The following is a 25,851-nucleotide window of genomic DNA, read 5'->3' on the forward strand; positions in this document are numbered from 1 at the left end:
GCTTACACTTTCTAGTTGTGTGATGAGGTTGCATCCTTATTAGCCTTTTCAAAATCCCTAAAGTTTACCCATGTATCAAGTTTATAGAAGTGAAAATCAAAGTAGTCTGAGGCCCATGCACAGAGCCCTGAAGTGGATAGTTACAGGGTTAAAAGCACAGGGCTCCTCAGGGACTGTGTGTTTTTCTTATTCGTGAGCCTTGCAAGTCTTTCATCCTGACCGATTTCACATGCTGCAGAGAATTTGGTTAAACTAATGGACAGTTAATCCTGTTCTAACTGACCAAACGTAAGAAGAAGAGACATCAGGTCTTTGTGTGGCTCCCTGGGCCCCTGGAGGGCTCTCGAGCCTATTCCTTGGGGATGACACGATTCCAGGCCATGAAGAGAAAACCTCACAGAATGCACATTAACAAAGCAATAGCATGCAATGTCATTTGCAGATTTCAAACTCAAGTTTAGACTTCTTCACTCAGATTTCAGTGGCTTTTGGTTTTAGTTTATCTGCCAATTAACCAGCATGCTAGAAATGGAATTGTATTGATTTGAAAACCATAGTGTCCGTTCTAAAATGCTCTTCTTGGAATGTCCAGTGACAAACATTCAGTAAAAGAAAATCACTTTGTTGCTCTCGCAGAACCACAGATGCCGACCAAGGGTGGGTGCGTACCTTGTTGTTCTTAGGGGCTCCGAGGGTATCTTTCTTTCTTCTTACTAATTTCTTAAGAATCATCTCCTTGATTTTGGTGGCTGTGAGACTGCCGCTGAAGTTTATTGTGGTTGCTGTAATTCCTTTAAGTGAACTGTCATCAGGGCTACCTTCGAGCTTCTTAGTGGTAGCATCTATGTCAACTATGAAAAGGAAACAAATTTAGAACATTTGGTATCTTTGCTTTATTTTGGGGTGTTAAGAAATTTGGGAATGATGTAATTTTGCTATGCTGCTGTCCTTTTTAAGAAATTTCTCTGAAAGAAGGCTGACTTTAGAACACTCAGCACTGATTTTGGAGGCAAAAGTTTTGAGCCACAGCTACGTGCAGCAGTGGGAAAGCTCAGCAGACCCTCTTCCCATCTGTGCACGTCAGACACACAGAACTTAGATCCCAAAGCAGCACGCAGCGGCTGTGCCAAGGAAACCCAAACAGAGTGCATTCCCTGAGCAAGAACCACACTTCAACACACAGATGCCTCTGGCACATCTTCTGGCGGCCTTTCCCATTGCCCTGCCCCAGCTTCCCACTGCCACACCTTCCTTCCTGGGAAGCACAGCTGTTACTCCTGAGATCCCATCTAATGTTCCTGTCTTATGGCCAGATTTGAGGGCTACAGAATCATAACTTTTGCCTGTGCCAAATCTAAGTGAGTGAAAGAGAAGCGGATTGTTGGCAGGTGTGAGCTGGATGTCAGGTTTTGATGGTAGCCTCTGCTTTCTGAGTGGCCTCAGATGCTTTGGGAGGTACTGGATACATTTACCAAGTACGGTTTTCCCTCTGAGTGGCTTGTGTATGGCTGTGTGGCTGCACCATGATCCCGGAATGGTTGTTGAGCGGCACTATCACACGTACCTGGGCTTCCGCCCTCCTTCTTGTGAGTCTTGGAGATCAGGATGCTGAGATTTTGCTTTAGACTATTGGAATCAAATGATTTAAGGATCCAAAGTTAGTTGATTACCACCGTAGTTGTAGTAAGAAAAAAATAGTAACCATAACAGCATATAGCTTATTTTGTTTCCATCTCCCACAAAAAGCCTTATTTTTCTCTATTTACATTTTTAGAGATAAAATCAGTATCACTAGTATAATTGATATTCAAATTTAAGAAAATATTGGATTAAATTGAAAAAAACCCAGGACACTCACAACATACCAGTTATTGGACATTTTCTAAGGTTAATTAAGCCATCATTTCCTTGGGCCTTTATAAAATGCATTTTGCTCTACAGATCAAACACCAAAAGACTCATTTACCTAACACTAGGGGGTTTATTTTACAGTAAAGTTTTTGTGTTGGATTGAAAAGAATTGTCTTTCTCTGTGTCAAAATCCATTTAAAATGTTAAGTGTACATATTTTTTATCAGATTCCCAATTATTTGTGCTAGCAATGTATTAGCTTCAGAAATAATTTCCACTTTAAAAAGGAGGTATTGAAGTGAAGTAGGTGTCAGCGGGGGAGGGGAGCAGGATCACAGGGGCTTTGGACACAGACTGGAAAAGATGGGAAATGACCCACACCCCATGAGCCCTGAGCCCCAGGCCCCAGTATGGAGTCTCATTTGCTGGAATGAAAGCCATGGGTGACGGGGCCTCGAAGGGATGTAAAGTCAGGTTTTGGATGTGTTAAGGTCAATGCACATGAGATGTCCAAGCCCAGTGACATGGAATACAATGCTATCATCTAGAGCAGGGCTTCTTGTTCAATCCAAACAACAACTGTTTTCTCTAATACATCAACAGAACTTGTAGTAACTTGTAGTAACACTTTTTGCTTGTACAACTTATAATTTTTCTTTTTTCCCCCAGTAAGAGGTGGGAAATCCCCTGCATTTTTATGTTTGATAAGTAGATCTTTTTTTTTCTAGTGCAACAATAGTATGAAAAACTTGATTTGTACAGCTTAAGTGCTTTATTCTAGGAGGAAAAAGTTTACACCTGTCTTTCTTTTTCCTTCTCGTTGTCTTTCTCTTTCTTTCTGCCTTTCCTTTTCCTTCCTTTGCTTCCTTCCCTCCCTTCCTTCCTTTCTCCGTCTTTCCCTCCCTCCCTCCCTGCATTCCTCCCTCCCTATTTCCTTTTCTCTCTCTTTCTCCTTTCCCCCTCTCTTTCTTGTTTCCTTCCTTTCTGTTTTGTGCTGGTATTGGTGCTTGAACTCAGGGCCTGACATTAGTGCTTGGCTCTTTTGCTCAAGGTTGCTGCTCTACCACTTGATCCACACTTCTGCTTTTGGCTGTTTTTTTTTCCTGGCTAAGTGGAGTTAAGAGTCTCTCAGACTTTTCTGCCTGGGCTGGCTTTGAGCTGTAATCCTCAGATCCCAGCTTCCTGTGTAGTTATGATTACAGGTATGAGCCACCAGTGCCAGGCTTGCAGCTGTATTTCATGCTATATAATAATTGAGATTTAAAATTTTGCTATATTAAAAATAAATGTAAGAATTTCTGACTCAGAGGAATGAATCTCATTGCTAGTAGTTTGGAAAAATAACTATTTTCTTTTAAACAGAAAATCTGGGTAAACGAATGAAAAGCAAGGAGGTGAGGTTAGTAGTTAAAACCCTCCTGCCAAAGAAGGGCCCAAAACAGCATGGCTCCATAATGAATTCTACCAGTCATTTAAGGAAGAGCTGACAGACTGGCTTCCTAATGAATTCTGCCAATCGTTGAAGGAAGAACAGGCACCAAACCTCTCACATGTTAACAATGAGTGGAGGTGGAAGGAATACTTCCAAACTCAATTCACAACGGTAGCATCTTCATGACATCAAAGCCCAAAAATAACACTACAAGAAAAGAAAATTTTAGGACAATATCTTAGATAAACACAGGGGTAAAAATCATCAATGAAAGGTTAACAAAACTGAATTCAAAAGAACATTAAAAGGATCATTCACCATGATCAAGTGGTTCAACATACAGGGTTCAACACACAAAAATAATAAATGTGATACATCACATCAGTAGAGAGAGGGGCAGAGGCTGTGTGAAAAAGCATGCCACAAAAGTTAACATATTCCATTATAACAAAACATTTACAATGTTAGGAAGAGATGTGCCTCAACCTAAAAATCACATGCAAATCCACAGCCAGCCTCCCACTCAGAGTTCTTCCTGTGTGGTCAGGGCACCAGCTACTTCCTTGTAAGTTAGTGCTAGATGTCTCCATCAGAACAACCAGGAAAGAAAAGAAACAAAGGCATATGAAGAGGAAAGGAAGAGGTGAGATTATTTATGCTGATGGTATCATTTTATTTGTACCAATAATCAGAACTGATAAATGAATTTAATAAAGTTGTAGGATTTACAATCAAAATACAAAAACCAGTTCAGTTTCTATATGCTAACAGCAAACTATCTGAAAAAAGAAAAGCTATTTCTTTCACACTATCACTAGAAAATAATTCAGATACCGTACATCTCAGAACTCAGAGGCTGAGGCAGGTGGGCTCCCAGGCTAGGCTGGCCTGGGTTACAAAGACAGACTGTCTCAAAAAAACAAAAACAAAACAAAACTCCAAGGATTGGTAGCTTAGTGGTAGATCACTTGCCTAATATGAGCAAGGAACAGGGTTCAATCCCTATGACTGAAAAGACATTTAGGAGTAAATTTAATCAGGAGATGAAAAATCTACATATTAAAACTATAAAGCACTAATGGGAGAAACTGGAGAAAACACAAATAGATGGAAAACCCTGACCTGTGTTCACAGACTAGAAGAAATAGTTCTGTTACTTCACCCATCCTATCCTATCCTGTGAAATCACTAGCAAAATTCCAGTGCTACTTTTCATTTTTCCTTTGGAACACAAACAACTCCAAATAGCCAAAGCAATTCTGAACAGAAAGAACAAAGGCAACATAGCATGTGGCTTCAAAATATACTGCAAGTCAAAAGTAATGACAGTAACATGGAACTGGCATGACAATAGAGAAAGCAACCAGGCATGGAAAAGTAAATACTTCATAACCTTCATTATAGTACTAATTGAGAAAAGCCCGGTGAAGAGATGCTGACAACAAGATGTTCTTGTCAGGAGCTGATGGCAGGGTAGCTAGAAATGGGGAGATGCTTATCTCACACCAGCTTCAGTTCCATAGAAGGAATGAGATTTCATGGTCTACTGTACAGCATGGAGATCATAGTAATTAATAATGTATATCTAAAAGTTGCTAAAGGAGCAAATTTTAAGTGTTTTCATTAAAATAAGTGTCAAGTGTATGGGGCAAAGGATGTTAATTAGCTAACAGCTGTTTCCTAACTATATTGTAGGCAAAATAGATAACACTTGTTGTCTGTCAAACATGGACAGTTGAGAATAGTAAAAAATTATTTCATTTGAGTAATTTTTCATTTTTGGATAACAGATTTACTTTAAAACAAGGTACACATATATTAAGGCAAACATTTTATCAGACAAATAACATTTGGAGTTTAATATATACAACCTTGACTTTTTAATTTCATTATATAATAGGACATCTCCTAAGATGGACCCATATTTGATATCCAGTGCTCCTGGGACTTCTAACTTCTCAAGCATTTGGTTAATGGTCGCCGTTTTCCCAACACCAGACTCGCCTAGGAGGAAACACACGTTAGCACACTGAAGTGAAGCAATAGCACTCTCCTGCCTTTGAAATTTGTACAGCCTCCCTTACTACTGGAGGCTGAATGCAGGGCTTTACACTCTCGTTCAGTGTGCTTGTGCATGGTGCCATGTTATCACTTGATCCACGCCTCCAACACAGCTTTTTGTTGGTTAGTTGGAGATAGAGTCTCATGGACTTTTCTGCCTGGGCTGGTTTTAAACTGTGATCCTTTTTTTCTTCTTTCTTCTCTCTTCTTTTTTTTTTTTTAGTTAAAGCAGGAGAAGCTAATTTAAGTGGTTAATATGAACCTTTCTCAATCTGTTTGATTTACATCCTTTATTAGAAGTAGATTAAGAGCTAATCATTATTTCTATTGCAAATATTTTTGCTTGTAGCATACTAAAAGAGATACTACTTGTAGAGATACTACAAGAAATGAAATCTCCATTTGTTGGGAGCCACCTGTAAAGTTTAAAGGTCATCTTGACCCTGATGCTCACTTGAAGGCACGTACAAGGAGCTGGCTTTCTTGAAAAACACCAGGTGCCCGGGATTGCTTTCCTATGTCTGCAGAGTTTGTTTTACTTTCTACCAGTTGACCTTGTCCTGTTTTTACTGCACTCTGTTTTTACTGAAATATTCCTTGTTTTTCTGGACTACTGTAACCTTACGTTACCTCTTGACTTCTAATAGTATATATTAGGGAAAGTTAAAAATAAACGGTGCTGCAGTCTTGAGCTGCCGACCTCCCGACCCCATCCTTTGTCTTATGTCTTTATTTTTCTGTCCTCGCCCCCTAATTCAGGATTCCCTTTCGTTGCCAGCAGGCTCCGGCATCCATTAATTCGTGTGTGTGTGTGTGTGTGTGTGTGTGTGTGTGTGTGTGTGTGTGTGGCAGTCTTGCTATGAAACACAGACAGGTTTCAAACTCATGATCTTTCTGTTTCAAAACTTCCCAAGGGCTGGGACTACAGCTGTGTGCCAGCATTACTAGCTCTTTGAAAATGTTCTACCAGCACAGTCTGCGGGAGAAATTTAGTGATACATTTCTTTACTTTTTGGTAGTACTGGGATTTGAACTTGAGGGCTCATGCTTGCTAGGCAGGGGTTCTAGCACTAAAGCCATGGGCCTGGCCATGACTTTCTTTCTGAAGCAGAAAGGGACCTGTGACTTCACATTCCACTAAGAAGTACAGTAGAAACAGTGATTGGCACGCTATGGATTTTCAGAGTTACACTGCCAACTTTTTGTTTTTGTTATTTTCTTTTTTGTTTTTTGATTGGTTGTGGGGCTGAACTCTGGGCCTGGGCGCTGTCCCTCAGCTCTTCAGTTCAAGGCCAGTGCTCTACCACTTGAGCTACAGTGCCACTTCTGGTTTTCTGGTGGTTTATTGGAGATAAGAGCCTCATAGACTTTCCTGCACTGTATGGCTTTGAACTTTGAACTCAGGTCTCAGCCTCCTGAGTAGATAGGATTACAGGCGTGAGCCACTGGTGCCCGGTTTACTGCCATGTTTTTGAAGGTAGAAATAAAAATGTCATTCAATTTGCCTCTGTTGATACACAAGTTAGAGGATTGGTAAAGGTAACTGGTAAGTTCAAAGAAATGTTTAGAGTAGGAGTTACATCAAATTACCCTTTAGTGACAGTAGAGGCTGAAAATATTTGTGTAATAATGTTTAATTAAACCAATTGGGACTTGAAAGCCCATTGTCTATTGAGGTCAACCCAATGTTTTATAATACTTCTAATTCTAGAATTAGTCCTGGGGGCAATGACAATATAGAAAGATTTATAATGCCCAAGCTGCACAAGGAGGCTCAGGGTTGTAATTCTCAAACTCAGGAGACAGAGGCAATAGAGAGTTCTAGACCAGCTCTTATTGTAGTGTCCATACTGAAATGTGGGTGTTCATGAACTGCTGTGTGTCTATCCTGTACTGGAATAGTTTGGTTAGAACAGAAATCAATATAAACTGCCCAACCCTTTCAAGGGCCTGTTTATTCACCCACTTCAAAACTGCAAAGAATAAGTCATCTTCAGACCTCTTCTTACCTCTGACACGGTGTCAGTGACACATTCGTCTTACCTATGAGCAGCACAGGGCTGGAGCTCCTCAGGAGCAGGCTCATGAGGAACGTGAGGCAGGTGGTGTCCCTGGTGGCGGTATGGTTAATCCACCCTCCGTACTCCATCAGGATGTTCTCACCAGCTCCTTGGAGGTCACTCAGCAGTGATGTCCCTAAGTTCAAAAACCTTTCAAGTTTCCAATGGCCTAGAAGGAAATGCTAATCTAGTCTTTTAGGTACTAGATGCTTTTTGGTTCCATTTAATAGTAAGCTTTTCACTCATGCTACACAAATGGACTTTGCTATTACAAATAAATTAGATTTATGTAATATTCATAGCGTTTCACATATGCATGGAATCACTTCTTGTAAGTAGAATTGTGGTCAACATAAATTATAAACAGTACACTTTATACTTTTAAACACAGGGCCTCACATTTGTTAAGCTTGTTTCTTCTCTTGGCAGGTGTTCTACCAGTTAAGCCACACTTCTAACTGTGTGCCATTTGCTGGTTATTTTGGAGATGGAAACCAGTGAACTTTTCTGCCTGGGTTGGCTTCAGTCATGACCCTACAGATTCCAGCCTCCTCAGGAGCGGCACAGGTGTAAGCCACGGGCATCTGGCTTTTGATTTTGATGGACATTGATAAATTGCTTGCCAATACTGGAGTCTTTATACCTTCCCAAAGTAACCAAGACCTTTGCCAAGGTTAAAGATGAAAAAAAGAATCTCTATTAGTGTCTCTGCACCTATTAACTAATTAACCTAGTCCACATTTACTAGGGGAACAGCACATCAGCCTAAAGTTTGTGTGTGTGTGTGTGTGTGTGTGTGTGTGTGTGTGTGTGTGTGTGTGTGTGAAAGAGAGAGACAGAGAGAGAGAGAGAGAGAGAGAGAGAGAAAGAGAGAGAAAGAGGGGGGAGGAAAGCAGGCAGCTCTGGCTTTCTTTTTCTTGGCCCTCAAACAGCAAACCTGAGTCTTAACTTGACCAGTTTGTTTAATTTCTCCAGTAATCTCGCTGGGTTGAATTGTAGTGTTATGAAATTCATATTTCAATGTCTCAAGTGGGATGGGAAGCCTAAATAAGGTGTGTGGCTTATCTCATGCTTTCCTCCAGTCCCCTCTCTACTGTGAGAGTGGAAAGAGAATTCTGCAATCCTCTGGACAGAGGCCTAGCCCATCTTTTCCCTTTCAGTCAGTGCTATAACCAGACAAGGATGCTAAAAGGTTTTACCTGTTGTTCTGGGTCTTGGGGCATGGCTCAGGGGTAGAGCAAGCACTGGGTTTGCCCTCACTCTTTGCTTTCTGTACTCACCCCATTTGCTTATTCTCCCCCCAAGTTCATGAAGGCAGCCACAGGCCCTCGTGGAGGGACCAACCCTTGTTGTGGAGAGGCACCCACCTAGCAGAAAGCATTGGACACAAGGCCCCTGAGAAACGCAAGGCCCACACTGCAACCTCTGAGGTCTGGGGGCAGAAGCAGCGCTGTTTCCCGAAGTACGGCCCAGGCCCTTCGCTGTTGGGCGGTGGCCCCACAAGGCCCTGCTCTCCCCATCCTCTCCTGCAGCTCGCGTGCATTTATCTAAATCCACTTCTCTCTTACTGGACGTCAGTACAGGCGCCTGAAGCAGTCAGTTCCCATGTGCTTATTCTCCGCCAAGGTACCACAGGCAACAGGCTGCTGAGTGTGTACCAGGCCACGCCAATGTCGCAAGGGTCTCCCCAGTGACAGGCCCTCATCACCAAGCCTCTGTCAGCAGTGTCAGCTACGTCAAGGACTCTTTTAATGTCATCACTTCATGTCCAACTACTAAAAGGTGTATTTAGGGTGATAAAAATCCTATTTTTAGCTGGGCCCTGGTGGCTCATACCTGTAATCCTAGTTACTCAGGAGGCTGAGATCTGAGGTTGTGGTTGAAGACAGTCCAGGTGGAAAAGACTGGGAGACTCTTCATCTCCAATTAACCACCAAAGCATGGAAGTAGGGCTGTAGCTCAGGTGGTAGTGTTAGCCTTGAGCACATAAGCTCAGGGTGAGAGCCCAGGTCCTGAGTTTGAGCCTCAGAACCAGCCAAAAAAGGAAAAAAAAGGAAAAATGTATATTTTTCCTGTTTGCCATAACAGCTCCACATGTAAGAGTAGCTTATGTTGAAAGGGGTGACATGGATCAAGATGCATTGTATTAACAAACTGCTTTGTTAAGTGGCAATCCCTCAGTACAACTACCTAAAGATAACAAAAACTTAAACAAAAAAGAAGACTGCCTTTCAAACCATGGACTCATTCTTCTGTAAAGCTATGTCAGCTGCTCAGGGTCGGGAGTCTGCCCAGCTTTAGCTTTTCGCCCTGCTATCCTTGAACGTTCCCATTCAGGTCCTCCATGGGAATCTTTTTTCTATTACATATCTGCAACCAGGAGCAAAAAGGGCAAAGAGGAGGAGAACATATATACCCTCCTCTCTTTAAAATTATTTAAAAGGATCATCATCTTCCCACTTTTCTATGGAAGAATGAACCATTTATCATTGATCTTTTTTTATATTCCCACAAAAATAAAAAGGCATGTACATTGAGAAACTGATTGGTTAATGTGTCCTGCATCTCCTGATAACAAACAATTAGGATTATTCTTTTTAAATACAAATTCTGTGAGGAAAAGCCTCAGTCACTAAGGGTGGTTGCTGAACAATCCTACAATGCTTCATATGTAAACTGGTTTTCCCTGGAAAAAGGATTTTGTGAAAAATTCGGTTACAGATTCAGCTTGGAAACCTGTTTGCATGCAGAAAGTTGCAACCAGAAGGAAGCAATGTCTTAGAATAGAACTGGAGAAAATAAGACTGGTTTCCCAAAGAGGAAGATATATTTTATTCATAAATAACTATCATTCATTGGATATTAGAGTTATGAATAAATGCTATTAGTTATACCTTTTCTCAATAACAGCAAAAATCTAAGGATAAAAATGACCAATAAGCTAGGCATTGGTGGCTCATGACTGTAATCCTACCTACTTAGGAGGCTGAGATCTGAGGATTGTGTTCAAAACCAGCCCAGACAAAAAGGTCTATGAGACTCTTATCTGCAATTAATCACCAAAAGAGCCATAAGTGGAGCTACGGCTCAAGTGGTAGAGTGCTAGCCTTGAACAAAAAGCTAAGGGACAGCACTTTAGCCGAGTTCAAGCCCGAGGACTGGGGAAAAAAGCAAACTAAACCAAAAAAAAGCACAACACTCCCAAAATCAATAATAGCTCTAACATGAAAAACTATGTAGGTGTTTTAAATAACTAAGTCTACTAATATGTACTGGGTGGTAAAATATTGTACAATATAATCTTGGTGTTTCCAGCCAACATAAATGTAGAATGAGATCTTTCTGAGAGTTTTATAATTGTGATAGCCTTGGTTTTTTTCTCTCAAAACTTCCTGCAACCAAACTTTGAAGTTCTTTGGTGAGAGAAATGTGACCTTAAAGCAATTCAACTGTCATTTATTAAATGTCTTACCCACATGCTCTTACACACAGGTGATGGGTTACATTCCAGTAAACCTACAGTAAGTTGAAAATAGGGGATTAAAAAGTGTACTGCCTAATCTAGCCTTCTGAGCATCCTGCCTCGGAACGCTATGCTGAGTGGTGGGGGCCGTGGTGTGGCCCCCACGCTCGGCTGACCCACAGCTTTGGCTTGCTGCACTGCCCAGCACCAGGAGAGAGCCCTGCGGCTTGTTGCTAGACTGGGAAAAGATCCAAATTCAGAGTTCAACATATGGGTTCGACTGAATGGCAACTGTTTTCACAGTCATGGAAAGTTGGAAAAACCATAAGCCAAGGACTCTAAAAAGAGCTTTAAACTTCTACCCAGCTCCTGAAGTGTGGCTCATTTCTGTGTCTCCTGTGACAGGAGACAATTGAGAGAGTTACTGTGGATGGATGTCTATGTCATAAGTAGTAAAAGTATGACTACTCTTTTGTAAATTATTGGCTTTCTTTATAACCAAGCAGAAGATCTTTCATACATGTTTTTTCTGTTTCAGAAGTGGTCTTTGCCATTTTCTCCTTTCATGTAGTCACAGCAAATTAAAAGAATAAATACTACCACTAATAAGAGTTTTAATGCATTATAATTTTACAATGTGCCTCTAAACAAATATACTCCACCCGGGCTAGGAAGGTGGCTCAGTGGTAGAGTGCTTGCCTTGCATGCATAAGGCCCTGGGTTCGATTCCTCAGCACCACATAAGCAAAAAGCAGGAAGTGGCGTTGTGGCTCAAGTGGTAGAATGCTAACCCTGAGCTGAAGAGCTGAGGGACAGCGCCCAGGCCAGAGTTCAGGCCCCATGACCGGACCCAAAAAACAAACAAACAAACAAAAAAAACCAAATATACTCCAAATTTCTCAAAAAGCAATATTCAAAGATTAATAAGGCATATTTAATAAACATAAATTAGAAACCATCTGTATACAATCTGAATCTATTAGTTCTCAAAGATGGAGACATAACTACTTTTTTTTTTTTTTTTGGTCAGTCATGGGGCTTGAACTCTGGGCCAGGGCACTGTTCCTCAGCTTTTCAGCTCAAGGCGAGTGCTCTACCACTTGAGCACCATGCCACTTCCGGTTTTCTGGTGGTTTATTGGAGATAAGAGTTTAAAGGACTTTCCTGCACTGGATGGCTTTGAACTTTGAACTCAGATCTCAGCCTCCTGAGTAGCTAAGATTACAGGCGTGAGCCATCGGCACCCGGCTAATATAGCTACTTTTAATATAGCACTCTCAGAATTTCAGAACAGTTCCAAATATGATTTTTAAAATATTCTTACCTTTATGAATTAGTGTATGAGCACTAGGAACTAACTCTGACCAAGGTACAAATTCACATTGCTGTATATCGACAAAATATCCAAAGATAGACCGGTCGCCAATTGGTAGATTGATACCTAACTCTGAAAATGATGAGTAAGAAAATCCAAGTAAGATTAGGGCTCAACTCAGGAGTGCTCACCAGCAATATGAACTCTACTCAAAAGGTAGTTTTTGAAGTAGAGGGTATATATTTTGAAGCAAAGGTTTATCCAACTATATAAAATAGGCCTGTGTTTCCCCTAATATTGAGTGGTACAAAAGCAAACTTACATTAGCTTTTTGTTCTTTCTATTCACAGAAAAGGTAAAATTATTGTCTGATGTCCTTAGAAATCTTAGTGCAAAGCCCTGCCTACCACCCTGTGCCTGGAAGCTAGCAAATGCTCATCATGTGCTGATTGTGGCCAACCCAATGTGTCACTTATTTGTCACTCAGCTACTTTCCATTGTAAAAGTAATACTGTTTTTTAGTGGGAAATTCTGACATAAAAGGGCTAGGAGTGCAGTGCTCTCACTGAAAAGGCCCTGGTTCCAAAGCGAGCGTCTGGGAGAAGGGGTGAGCAGGACATGCATTTTCAGTATCATGTTTTAGTACTCATCCTAGTTAACAAAATTCTTATAAGTAGATTCATATTTTATCTGTTTGATATCAGCTCCAACAATCTATATGTTTATAGCTCTTTCAATCAGCAATAGTTGATGGGGAGGCTGCTATTTTAAAGTATAAGGTGGATTCCATTTGTTGCAATTGACCTCAAAACAAATACAGAGTAAATCCCAGGCTTTATAAAATAACTGGAATTAAAAAAAATTAACAATCTACTATTCTTCACCTCTAGAAGTTTCTGCTTCACCGTGGTTGGGCTGCGGTTGGCGAGTTTGTGATTTGAGTGGAGTGAGGGTAATGCTATACTTATTTAATAACTTTGTTTTTACCTTTTATCTTCACACATTAATCAATCAGAGCCCATCACAGTTTCTAATAAATATTCTAAATAAGCACAATAATGATTTTTTTCTCCCAGAACATACCTCTATGTGAATCGTGTTCAAATATTTCACGAACAAGGCTATCAAAATTATAGGTTACTTCTGCAAGTGAATTATTTCCAAATGTTGAATGAAATATTACATCGTGTTCATGTTCATCTTCACGTTTTAAAGCTCCTCCAAAGGCCCAGGTAAATGCAAATACAAAAAGCTTTTGGAGCATTATTGCTAATTTATCTGGATTTTTCTCCAGAAACCATGTACTTTCATCCGTGGAATAGCTGCTTCTGGAAGGTAAAGGGTAAAAATTTTAGAAAAGAGCAAATAAGTTTACTTTAATATTCTGCCAGTTTCATCCTTAAATACTACAATTAAATGTTGATATAAAAATTTTAGGGCCAGGCACTGGTGGCTCACGCCTGTAATCCTAGCTACTCAGGAGGCTGAGAGACAAGCCAGCCTAGTCAGGAAAGTCCACGAGGCTTGTCTCCAATTAACCACCAGAAAACCAGAAGTGGTGCTGTGGCTAGTCTTGAGTGAAAAGAGCTCAGGGACAGTGTACTTACTAGATTACACTCTGTTAACAGGAATTATACAACTTATGGGCAGGACTAGGAAGGAAAACTGGAGAAAGCAAAGGAAGAGGTGACATTGTCCAAAAAAAAAAATGTACTCATGCTGGGTGTGGATGGCTCATGCCTATAATCCCAGCTACTCAGGAGGCTGAGATCTAAGGATCAGAGTTCAGAGCCAGCCCTGGCAGGAAAGGCCATGAAATTCTTATCTCCAACAAACTACTAGCCCAGAAAAACCTGGAAGTAGTGCTGTGGCTCAAGTGGTAGAGCCCTAGCCTTGAGCAAAAGAAATTCAGGGACAGCACCCAGGCCCAGAGTTCAAGCTCTAGGCCCAGCACCAATAAAGGGGCGAGGGAGGAGAAGAGAGATGGGGGGAGGGGCAGGTAGGATAGAAGTACTCATTACCAAATTTACAAAATAGTAATTCCTCTATACATCACCTTTATAATAACAATTTCTTTTTAACTAAAAAAAAAGATGTTTGAGGGTACCTATGAGAAGACAGAATAATTGCTCTGTGCAGTCAAACTGCCACACCCTGGGATGGGGCAGAGATGAACAGAAGGCAACAGTGGGAATTTTTAGGGTCCCCTGGTAAAGGATGAGCCCAATAGGGGCTCAGGCTTGGATGACAAGAGTCAGCCTTGCAAAAAATCCAAGTCATCTCCAGGCCTGAAAACTCACAGGGCCTGGAGAGGACAGAGTCTATTCAGAGGACACTATTCTAGGAAGGAAGAGAAGAAGGAAGGGGAGACCAGGAGGGGAAGTGAGGAGAGAGGAGGGAGGGGAGGCTGGAGACATAGCTTAGTTGGTAGAGTCACTAGCCAATGAACAAAAGTGTCAGGTACGGAGCTCAGCTTGAGCTCATCTCAGACAAAAATGAAAAAGAACGGAGAGGGGAAGGAGAGAGGAAGGGGAGGGGAGGGGAGGGGAAAGGAAGCAGAGGACAGAGAAGTGACACAACAACCTGGCCTCAAGGAGCCCCTGGCTGACCCCACACACTGCAGCCACAGAACTCACAGGACTCTGGCTTTATGAGTGAGACAAAAACTCAAAGATGTAGTCACTGCTTCAACCTTTTACATCTTATAAATGGCAGCTTCATAAAAGAGATTCATATCAATTTTATAACTTTCACAAATACATACAGAGGATGGACAATTAGTCATAAAAGGCGCATTATTTTCAAACAGTATGCAAATTGTTCTTTGTGAGGTGTACTGAGGTCTCTAAGTTGGAATGAAGTGCATTCAGGTGGGTTTTCACATTATGGCAAAACCTAGCAGGGCTCCTCGGCCACTAGTCCTGCGTGCATTGAGCGCAGGACTACTAGAACGTGACTGACCTCCTCTCATCCTTGAATTTGATTTTGGGAGCTTTTGGCTCCTCAGCTGGAGTGTCATTCTTGTAATTCTTATCACCTTAAAAAGAAGATTTTGCACAATTAGCAACAGCTGGTTAGTGAAGGAGGCTGAGCCTCCAGTGCTGCCCCTTCTCGGAGCTCCACATCCCCACCACTTCCTGGTGTCCAAGTCACCAACCCAGGCAGGAAGCCATTACTCACCCTTCTTACCTTATTTTTCCTACTATTTTTAAAATACTGAAATAAAATTTACCTTAGAAAATACAGAAAATCCCACGGGAGAAAATGCACACAACTTTATCACTCCCAGATGGCAGCCGTAAAAATGTTAATGTACTTCTTATATACTGGCTTATAAGTTACACACACATTTTAAATTTTAAACTTAAACACATTTAAAAACTTGTATTCTTATCTAGCTCTTCAATTTTAAGCTGCTAAAACCCTCCACAACATACTTTTGCTGCACTGTAATTTACCAAGCTCTTCCCCCATTTTTCGAATTTAGGCTGTCTTATAATTGCAAATAAGTCTGCAATATGTGCAAACCTCCTTGTGCATAAATCTTTGTGCACTTCTTGGATTATTTCTTTACATCATGGCTCCACAAAAAGTGATACTAAGGCAGAGTACACTAATATTGTCTACAAACATTTCCAAATAGCTTGCCAAAGAAGGAAGAATCACTGTACTTCAAGTACCTTACGTTAAAGTTTATGTGTCAGCACATTGTAGCCACTGATGTGTTTTGTTTTAGAAAATCCTTCTATTTGACAGAAAAGATTCATCCTACTTTCAAAGAAAATTTACTTCTATTTCTTGTAACACTATTTTCCTAAAAGCTTTATTGAAAATGTTAGTAAATGTTTAAGTTGTTCAAAGAAGTTTTCTATCTGCCTCCTCCTCCTGCATTACTTCACCTATTTTTTTCCTTGCTGTATTTTTTTTTCTTTTTTTTTTTATTCTTTTTTTTTTAATTTAATTTTATTTGTGAACATACTGTACAGAGGAGTTACAGTTACATGGGCAGGATAATGCGTACATTTCTTACCAAGCGTTGCAGCCTCCTCCTTTGTTTACCCTTCACATCCCTTCCCAGCCTCCCCCCTCCCCCCCTAATCCCAATCCTTCTCCTTCCCCTCCCCCCCCCCCCCCCCCCCCCCCCCCCGCACCAACGTTGTAAAGCTCGTTTTGGACATGACAACTTGTGTATTTTGTTTATACACTGTCCCACTGACAGACAAGATGTTATGTTGGTTTTCCACCTTTTATCTAGATGAATATTTGTGTACAAATACCTGTCTGAATTCCTGCTTTCAGTCATTTTGAATACCTGTTCAAAATTGGAATTACCATAATCCTTTCCATACTGGCTCATAGTATTTTATTTTTGATGAGTTTCTCCACTGCTATGCTAATATCTGTTACTGTTAGTAACATCCATCCCAGTGTGTGTGAAGTGGTATCTCACTGTGGTTTGGTTTCTATTGCCATAGTGAGTAGTAATACTAAGTGCTTTTCCACCTGCTTGCTGGTCATATATGTCTGCCTTCTTATAAAAATTGCCTATTCATAGTCTTTGCCCATTTTTGAATTGGTTGCTTATGAGTGTTTGTGGATGTTCTTTATGTATTATGGATATTAACCTCTACATGTGATTTGCAAATATTTTCTCCCATTCTATGGGTTATCTTTTAATATGTATCTTTTGGTGTATAGATTTTAATTCTGATGTCTAATTTTTCTTTTGTGCCTTATGAGGAGCAACTTTTATAATACTGTACTGTTGGCTTTTCTTTGCTAAACTTAGCTAAGTGGTAGATGAAACAAATCTGATGTATTTTTGTTTCTGTATTTGTTTAATTAATGACTCTAGAGAGAATATAGCTGATACAAACTGGATTTGTTTCCAATTACATAACTTGAACTAGTTGCTCTTGTTCAGCAGTTATAAGACACAATACGAGAAAGCAAATGGAAGTCTTGTGGACTGACCATGCCTCACATACAAGAGAGTTACCCGAGAGCTTCCGGAAGTCTTCTAACATCATGTTCATTCTTCCCCACAGGAAAGCTCAAATGAGCCATCAGCCTAAATCATCAATTCTTCATTTGGTCTTGATTAACATATTTTCTTAGTCTTTTAATGATCACCTACCCTTTATCACTTACCTCAAACCTACCTTTCATCTTTGGATTAAGTTCCCTTCTAATTTTGTAGGAAGAATTGAACTCACCAGAGGTGACAACTTTCAGGTTTCTAAGTCCTTACCCAGACACATTTGTAATGCTCATCTCTCCTAAGGCCTATGAGAGGCCTTCCTATAGTTAACTGATGTCCACAGGCATCTTCTAAGGTCTATTTTTTTGGCCTCTATCTGCTTGCTTGCTTCCTATTCTCAGCTTCTTCCTCTGTGGGTCCTTCCCATTCTGGGTATTCTTGGATGACCTCATTCACGCTCATGCTGATGAATGCCAAATTTGGACCCGCTTTGGAGCTTACCTTCCTGTTGTATTAAGTCAACTGAATATCCCACACAATCTACATGTAAAAACTTAATCCATTATTTCATAGAAACTAGCCCTCTTGAAATTCTGCTTCAATTGGTGACAACTCAAGCTCCTTAGTCAGACACTAGAGACTGATTCTTGCTCTTTCCCTTTCCCCCTCTCTCATTTACATATGCACTGTTTTGGTGTCTGTTTACACTCATACCACCATACTAGCTCAGGATTCTTCATCACTGACTTTCCAGCCTGCCTCATTTCCATTTTCTTCCACTCAGATGCACTTTCCACACCATTACTGGAGCAGTCAATTTAAACAGCAGTTCTCACTTCACCATGTTCCTCCTCCACTTAAAGTCCTCTTTTTCTATAAGTGATTAGTTTTTTTTAATGCACAGGTCTGCCATTGGTTCAAATAGGCTGAAAATTCTTGGCCTCTTGTTTTATTGTCTTTCATAAAATCTATCATAAATTGATAAAGTGTCACAGACTAGATAACACATAATGTCATTATCAGAATTAGGAGAATAAAAACTCACCTTGTCCAAAGCCTCCTTTTGCACTCATGAATTCAAAGAAAGAATCAAGAATTCTGCATAGGGTTGTAACGGCTGTTATGCTGTGCACAGGGAAGGGCTGGAATTTCTGAAATTTCTTTATAAATTGCAGACCCTCTGGGACACTTTTTTTAATCAATAATTCAAGACAGTTCACTCCTGATTGACTCATAATATTAGAAGTTTTCGAAAGCCATGTCTGAACATAAGGCTCCCATCCCAGGTCAACAGGGTCCTGATACAAAATAAAACATAGAATGTCTTATGAAAATGCAACAATTCTCCTACCTTCTACTATCTTTTTACTGCATCACACCTGTGATGAATGACTATTCATTGAAGGGAAAATGGTCATGGGATGATGTGAGATTCTTAAGCATGGTATTTCTTAAGACATCAGGCAATGTATGATGATCAGCAGGCATATGCTGAGATCCTATGCAGGTGTGGGCTGTTTCCTGAGCATCTACAGGCCATCAGCACCTGGCTCAGACTATTAGATCAGAGCTAAGACTAACCATAGTTAAGTTTCTTGCATAGACAAATCCTTTTTTTTTGTGTGTCTTCTCCCTCTTCACCAGTCTCAGTGATGTGTTTCCCACGTTATAAGAAACATGGGATAATAAGGGGCCTCGGGAAATCTTTCTTCTATTGGAAATGCAATTCCTATCAGCAGCTTAGCCTGTCTACATAAAAAGTCCTGCTCACTTAGAGCTATGGACATGCTGACACTCGGCCTATGGGAGAAGAGGTCACAAGTATGATTATAAACTATAACTCAATCACAAGGCTTTATGGGACATAAACGTCTGAATTATTGGGGGTCACTTTACTGGTCCAGAGGTAAAAGTAACTTAACCTACTGCAGAAAGTAGCTAGTTACTATTATAAGCAACACACATTGTTAAAAAAAATCTGTCTTGAAAACTCACCGCACACACCATTGCACACCACCTATGAGAATTCACCATGTACACCATCACACACTGCCTTATGAGAACTCATCACATATACCATCCATCACACACTGCCTTATGAGAACTCACCACGTACACCATCCATCACACACCGCCTTATGAGAATTCACCATGTACACCATCCATCACACACGGCCTTATGAGAACTCACCACGTACACCATCCATCACACACGGCCTTATGAGAACTCACCACGTACACCATCCATCACACACGGCCTTATGAGAACTCACCATGTACACCATCCATCACACACTGCCTTATGAGAACTCACCACGTACACCATCCATCACACACTGTCTTATGAGAACTCACCACATACACCATCGCACACTGCCTTATGAGAACTCACCACGTACACCATCCATCACACACGGCCTTATGAGAACTCACCACGTACACCATCCATCACACACTGCCTTATGAGAACTCACCACGTACACCATCCATCACACACGGCCTTATGCGAACTCACCACGTACACCATCCATCACACACGGCCTTATGAGAACTCACCACGTACACCATCCATCACACACTGCCTTATGAGAACTCACCACGTACACCATCCATTACATACTGCCTTATGAGAACTCACCACGTACACCATCCATCACACACGGCCTTATGAGAACTCACCACGTACACCATCCATCACACACTGCCTTATGAGAACTCACCACGTACACCATCCATCACACACTGCCTTATGAGAACTCACCACATACACCATCCATCACACACTGCCTTATGCGAACTCACCACGTACACCATCCATCACACACTGCCTTATGAGAACTCACCACGTACACCATCCATTACATACTGCCTTATGAGAACTCACCACGTACACCATCCATCACACACGGCCTTATGAGAACTCACCACGTACACCATCCATCACACACTGCCTTATGAGAACTCACCACATACACCATCACACACTGCCTTATGAGAACTCACCACATTCACCATTTATCACACACTGCCTTATGAGAACTCACCACGTACGCCATCCATCACACACTGCCTTATGAGAACTCACCACGTACACCATCCATCACACACTGCCTTATGAGAACTCACCACGTACACCATCCATCACACACTGCCTTATGAGAACTCACCACGTACACCATCCATCACACACTGCCTTATGAGAACTCACCACGTACACCATCCATCACACACGGCCTTATGAGAACTCACCACGTACACCATCCATCACACACTGCCTTATGAGAACTCACCACATACACCATCACACACTGCCTTATGAGAACTCACCACATTCACCATTTATCACACACTGCCTTATGAGAACTCACCACGTACGCCATCCATCACACACTGCCTTATGAGAACTCACCACGTACACCATCCATCACACACTGCCTTATGAGAACTCACCACGTACACCATCCATCACACACTGCCTTATGAGAACTCACCACGTACACCATCCATCACACACTGCCTTATGAGAACTCACCACATACACCATCGCACACTGCCTCATGAGAACTCGCTGCATACATCATTGCACAATGCCTTATGAGAATTTACCACATACACCATCGCACACACCTTATGAGAACTATGTACACCATCGCACACTGGCTTAAGAGAACTCACCATGTATACCATCGCACACCGGCTTATGGTAGCAGGACTGGCTTTGGAGAGAGTGTCCACTTCAAATATCAGACGCACTGTGTTAGTCAATGCAATTCTCTCACTATTTGCCAGGCACAGTGTCCTTGTATCATCCAACACCGAGTTCAGGGTCTCCACCCACAAGATGTCTACTGGGCCATCAAAGACAACCCACTTCCAATCAAGATCTGGAGAGAAAAGTATTGTTAATGTGGTCAGGAGCAGTCTCAGCTGCTCTCATTGCATTTTTAAAATTTATGATTTAGATGAAAACTGATGTTCTGGGAAAACACTGATGTGTGTATACTAGTCTGTATTGCACTGGAGCCCGGTGTTAGACATTCTTTACCTGTACAACAGTATGAGAGTGAAAAGAAGTGACACTTACATGTGGGCTCTAGTATGCATTACATGTGGAGATTCATGATATATACTTGATAAGGCCTTGAGCATTCTTAGACTGTCGAATGGGATAATGGAGAAAATGGAGATTGATTTTATCTTTTTCTTAATAGTATGATTTGTGAATATTTCCTTTTTACTGAGAAACATTTTTTAGATGTCCTGCCCCTGGTGAACAGCAAAGGTAAACAGACACCCTTTGAAGAAAGAAACAAATCACGTTTGGAACTAATCCATGCCTCTTTATGCACCGGTTCCATTTGGGCTGCTGTGGAATTGGTGGCTTATAAGCAAAGAAGTTTACTTCTCGCTGCTCTGGACCAAGGTACTGGCATATATAGGGTCTGGTGAGGTTGGGCTTCTTGTTCTCAGGAGTGCAAGCGTGTCTCCCCTGGACTTCTTCCGCTGGAGCATTAATTCCATCCACATAGGTTCTCATGACCCATTCTCCCCAAAGCCTTACCTCCTAATAGCCTCACCCTAATGGTTAAGATTTTAAGACTTGACTCTTGGGAAGGATATAAATTTTCAGACCACAGCACACATGCTTGTGTCCACCACTGCACTCCATTGCAGAAAATCTATTCATCAGGAGAGGGGAACATGTATAGGTTACACAGCAGACAGAAGAGTTACCACTAAAGGTATTATCCTAGCCCAGGAGAATCAGAGAGTAGAGTCAGGCTCCATAAAGAAGCCAGTGTGAAGATGGGCTTGACTGGCTGAAAACCCTGTCCTACAGATTGTTCTAAAAACTCCATAAGAAAACTCAATATCTAAGTCACTGTACTCTTTTCAAAATGACAGGTAAAGCTTCAGGAAGGTAGAGCAGCAATAGAAGTCTCTCTTGAAGTCTGTGTCATAAATGTGCTGCTGAAGAGCACGTTGTTAGGTGGTTCAGTCTGGACCAGGCAAAGCAATGGCTTGAACTCCTCCAGCAGGCCATCAGCTCTTAAGGACCAGGGACCAGACCGTATGCACATTTCAGTTTCTGGGGCATGTGGCCAAATATCCAGCATGTATCAATCAGATGAGCAACTCATTGAGACAATCTGTTGTGGATGGTCACAGAAAGACTGCCTGGAGTCCCAGTTCAGGAGCATTACCATGGTGTGTGTGTCTGCTGTTCCACATGCCTTTGCCACCGTTAGTATCTACTTCGTTCTAATGGCAGATTATAGTCACTTATAAAATGAAGGGCTAGGTAGGCCTTAGGAGATAAATAATAATATATATATTGCAACAGTGTATGTGGTAATACTATACACATTTTAAATAAATATTGGAGGGAAAAAGTTGTATAACACAGAATATCACTAATTAAAAATGCACTTAAAGGGGCTGGGAAGGTGGCTCAGTGGTAGAGCGCTTGCCTTGCATGCCTGAGGCCCTGGGTTCGATTCCTCAGCACCACATAAGCAAAAAGAAAAAAGCCGGAAGTGGTGCTGTGGCTCAGGTGGTAGAGCGCTAGCCTTGAGCTGAAGAGCTGAGAGACAGTGCCAGGCCCAGAGTTCAGGCCCCACGACTGGACCAAAAAAAAAAAAAAAAAAGCCCTTAAAGACATAAAGATGGCTCCTATTGGCTCAAAGTTCGTTTTCTATAGTAATGAATCATCTTTACTAATAATACTCACTGTGATCTTCTCTAATTTTAACATTTTTCTCTGTATTATTCACAAACTTATCAGTATCTGTTGTATCAGAGGAGTCAAGTTGGAAAACCTAAAATATGTAAATTTACATATGTAAATAAGTAAATTTTTACTTTGTGATACTTTTCAATTACAATGATATAGCTGATAAAATTTGCCAGTAATCTAATTACTAACAAGAATAAGACTTTTAAAATGGTTTGCCATTTGTAAGACTCTTTGAAGAACCTTCCATTGTTTTATTTACTAAAGCGATTTTATCTTACTGGCTCAGGATGCATCGCTGTGCAGGGTAACCAGGATACCTCAGGCACACTTAATTCACTTTGTGCTCCTTTGGAAGCAAATGTCTTCATCTCATGTTACTGGCTATTGAAAAACACAACAGCATGCTCTGTCTTTAATAATACTTTTTTCTTTTAAAAACTGCTCATAATACCTTTAAATTTACTCATATACTAACAGGTATCCAAAGATACTTTAGTCCTGGTCTTTGAATATGTAATTGTATGTTAGTCAAATGAAAATACTTATTCCATATTAAACTTACTGATAAGGTTTTTGACTTTAGTTCAGGACCACCATCATTTTTTGAGTAGCTTTCACTATTCAAACACACATAACTTCGAATTGCTGCTGTTAATAACCCATCAGTCCATTCCATAGTGTTAGGATCTAGTTGTCCAAATAGCTCACCAAGAGTAATACACTTTGGATTTAAAACACAAATATCTACTTTTCCTTTTCTTCCTGGAATCTGAGAAAAATTTGGTGTTATTTATAAGACAGTAACTATGATAGAATTATTTAATTTTTGCACTGTTATTATGAAGGTTTTTAAGAGCCTCTCATTAAAGAAAAATCTTCTGAAAAGGTAGCAATTTAAAAGGAACAGTGAAAACTGACATTGTAAAATTATCCATAATATATAGTCTTTTTTGAACTACTAATTATTCTTAAATAGGTGATAATGGCTATCAAATTGCTATGTTATTCCATTAAAATTTTTACAATTAAAATATTTAATGACAGCAGCACTGGAACAATTGGAAAATAAAAAAGACAGGAAAACAGCAGCAAAATACAGAAGTCTTTCATTATCGGTATTATTTTAAATATAGATTACTACTTAAAAGAGAATAACACAGAGGACTAAAAAAAATCCCAAACCAAAAATAATATTTGCTGCATATAAGGAGACTTATTCCAGACTCCCAAACAAGAATTTAAGTAGTTTGAAAGTGGAACTATATGAATCATTTTAAAAGTTTAAAAGAGAAAACATGATAAAATTATTCCATATACAGTAACTGGGAGAGGGGCTAGTAGCTATACTAATTTTGGAACCCCTAGAGTTTAGGGTTCTGGTATGGGACTGATTTTATATCAGGAAAATGGATTTTAGGTCAAAGATGCTATATATTGATGAAAAAAAGTATATTTGTCAAGCAAATAAAACAATTATTGTACACATGCACATCCAATAACAAAGACACAGATTGTATGACAGAACTGGAGAAAATGTGTGGTTGTGCATTAGCACTTGGAGTCATCAGTACCCATCTTCAGTAGTAGACAAAACACATAGATGGAGATCCATAACAAAACTGTGACTCAGAGTTAACACTGTACAAAGCACTCTACTCGAGCAGCACATGCTTCCTTTTGAAGTACACATGGAGCATACTGCTGGACAGATCACCTGTTAGGCCACGTTATCTTAACCAACCACAAAGGTATGAAACTAGAAACAGAAGCAAGACTAACAGAAAATGCCAACTATTTAAACAGCCAATGGGTCACTGAATAGATAGCCAGGATATTTAAAAAATACTTTGAGATGAGTGAAAATGAAAACCCAAAATGCCAACATTTTTGAGATGCAATGAAAGTACTAAGAACCAAAATAACACTTATTAAACACATTAAAAGAGAAAAATGTCAAGTCAACTCAAAGTCCTAGCCAAGTAATTGGGCAAGAAAAGAAATAAAAGGCAAACACAGAGGACAGGAAGAAACAAAACCATCTCTATTTGCATATAATGTGATGCTATATATTTTGAACATCCACAAGAATTCATAAAGCAACTATCAGAGCTAATCAACAAATTTTTAAGGTGTAAAATGAACCCCAAAAGTCAGTTGTTTCTGAACAGCAACAGAAAGCAATCAAAAAAGGAAATTTTAAGAACAACTTCTTTTACTACAATATCCAAAGAATAAAATGCTGAAAAATAAATTTACTAATAGGAGAACTTCAAAAATATTGCTAAAAGAAAGACATAAAAATAGGAATACATCCTTTATTCATTGATTGAGACACTACTGTTAAGATGGTGATGTGTCCTAGAGTGATGTATAGATTCAAGGCTGCTGTGGTTTGGATACGGGTTGGGGGCGCGTCCCTCAAACACTGCTGAGCTGGAAACCTGGCCCCCTGCTCGCAGTGTTGAGTGAGGAGCCGGGAAGGTGTGGGGTCGAAGGCATGGTTATCACCCTCAGAAGGGATTACTTTCAGTCTCATAGAGTGACTCCACTCCTTTTTTTCTTGTTGATACTGGTGTTTGACCTCTGGGCCTTCCGCCTGCTCGGCAGGTGTTCTGACACTGAACCATGCCTCCAGCCTATGACTTGGTTCTTTTCAGAGGGTGTTACAAGCAGGAAAGCCCAGCCCCTGCACCCATTGCTTCCCGTCTCTCACATCGAATCTCAGTCTGTGACTCCACTGGGATGCAGTGGAGTCTTGGGAGAGGGGTCTAGGGAAGAACACTGGGTCACTGAGACTCTGGTCTCCTTTTGTTTCTTGGCTACAGTGAACAAGCAGGACTTGACCACCACATGCTCCTGTTACGAGGCACTGTGCCTCCACAGGTACTTTGTCCTAGTAATAGACTACAGACTCACACACCATCTCACTACATCTCTATTTCCTCATACAA

General features: G+C 40.6%; 1 protein-coding gene across 1 annotated transcript in view; it reads right to left on the reverse strand.

Moving 5' to 3' along the window:
• Dnah14 (dynein axonemal heavy chain 14) overlaps positions 1-25,851 on the reverse strand; it is a gene marked incomplete at its 3' end in the record, with an annotated part of 195,772 nt that overhangs the window by 70,582 nt on the left and 99,339 nt on the right. The window contains 11 exon segments of the mRNA XM_042672409.1: positions 670-842; positions 1,565-1,626; positions 5,152-5,287; positions 7,388-7,540; positions 12,192-12,308; positions 13,266-13,510; positions 15,144-15,219; positions 18,209-18,461; positions 20,839-21,047; positions 22,895-22,982; positions 23,463-23,669. Of these exon segments, the coding sequence (XP_042528343.1) occupies positions 670-842; positions 1,565-1,626; positions 5,152-5,287; positions 7,388-7,540; positions 12,192-12,308; positions 13,266-13,510; positions 15,144-15,219; positions 18,209-18,461; positions 20,839-21,047; positions 22,895-22,982; positions 23,463-23,669 (1,719 nt within the window).

Source organism: Dipodomys spectabilis, unplaced genomic scaffold (genome assembly GCF_019054845.1).
Source record: "Dipodomys spectabilis isolate Male_0828 unplaced genomic scaffold, ASM1905484v1 ptg000706l, whole genome shotgun sequence".
NCBI classification, from domain to species: domain Eukaryota; kingdom Metazoa; phylum Chordata; class Mammalia; order Rodentia; family Heteromyidae; genus Dipodomys; species Dipodomys spectabilis.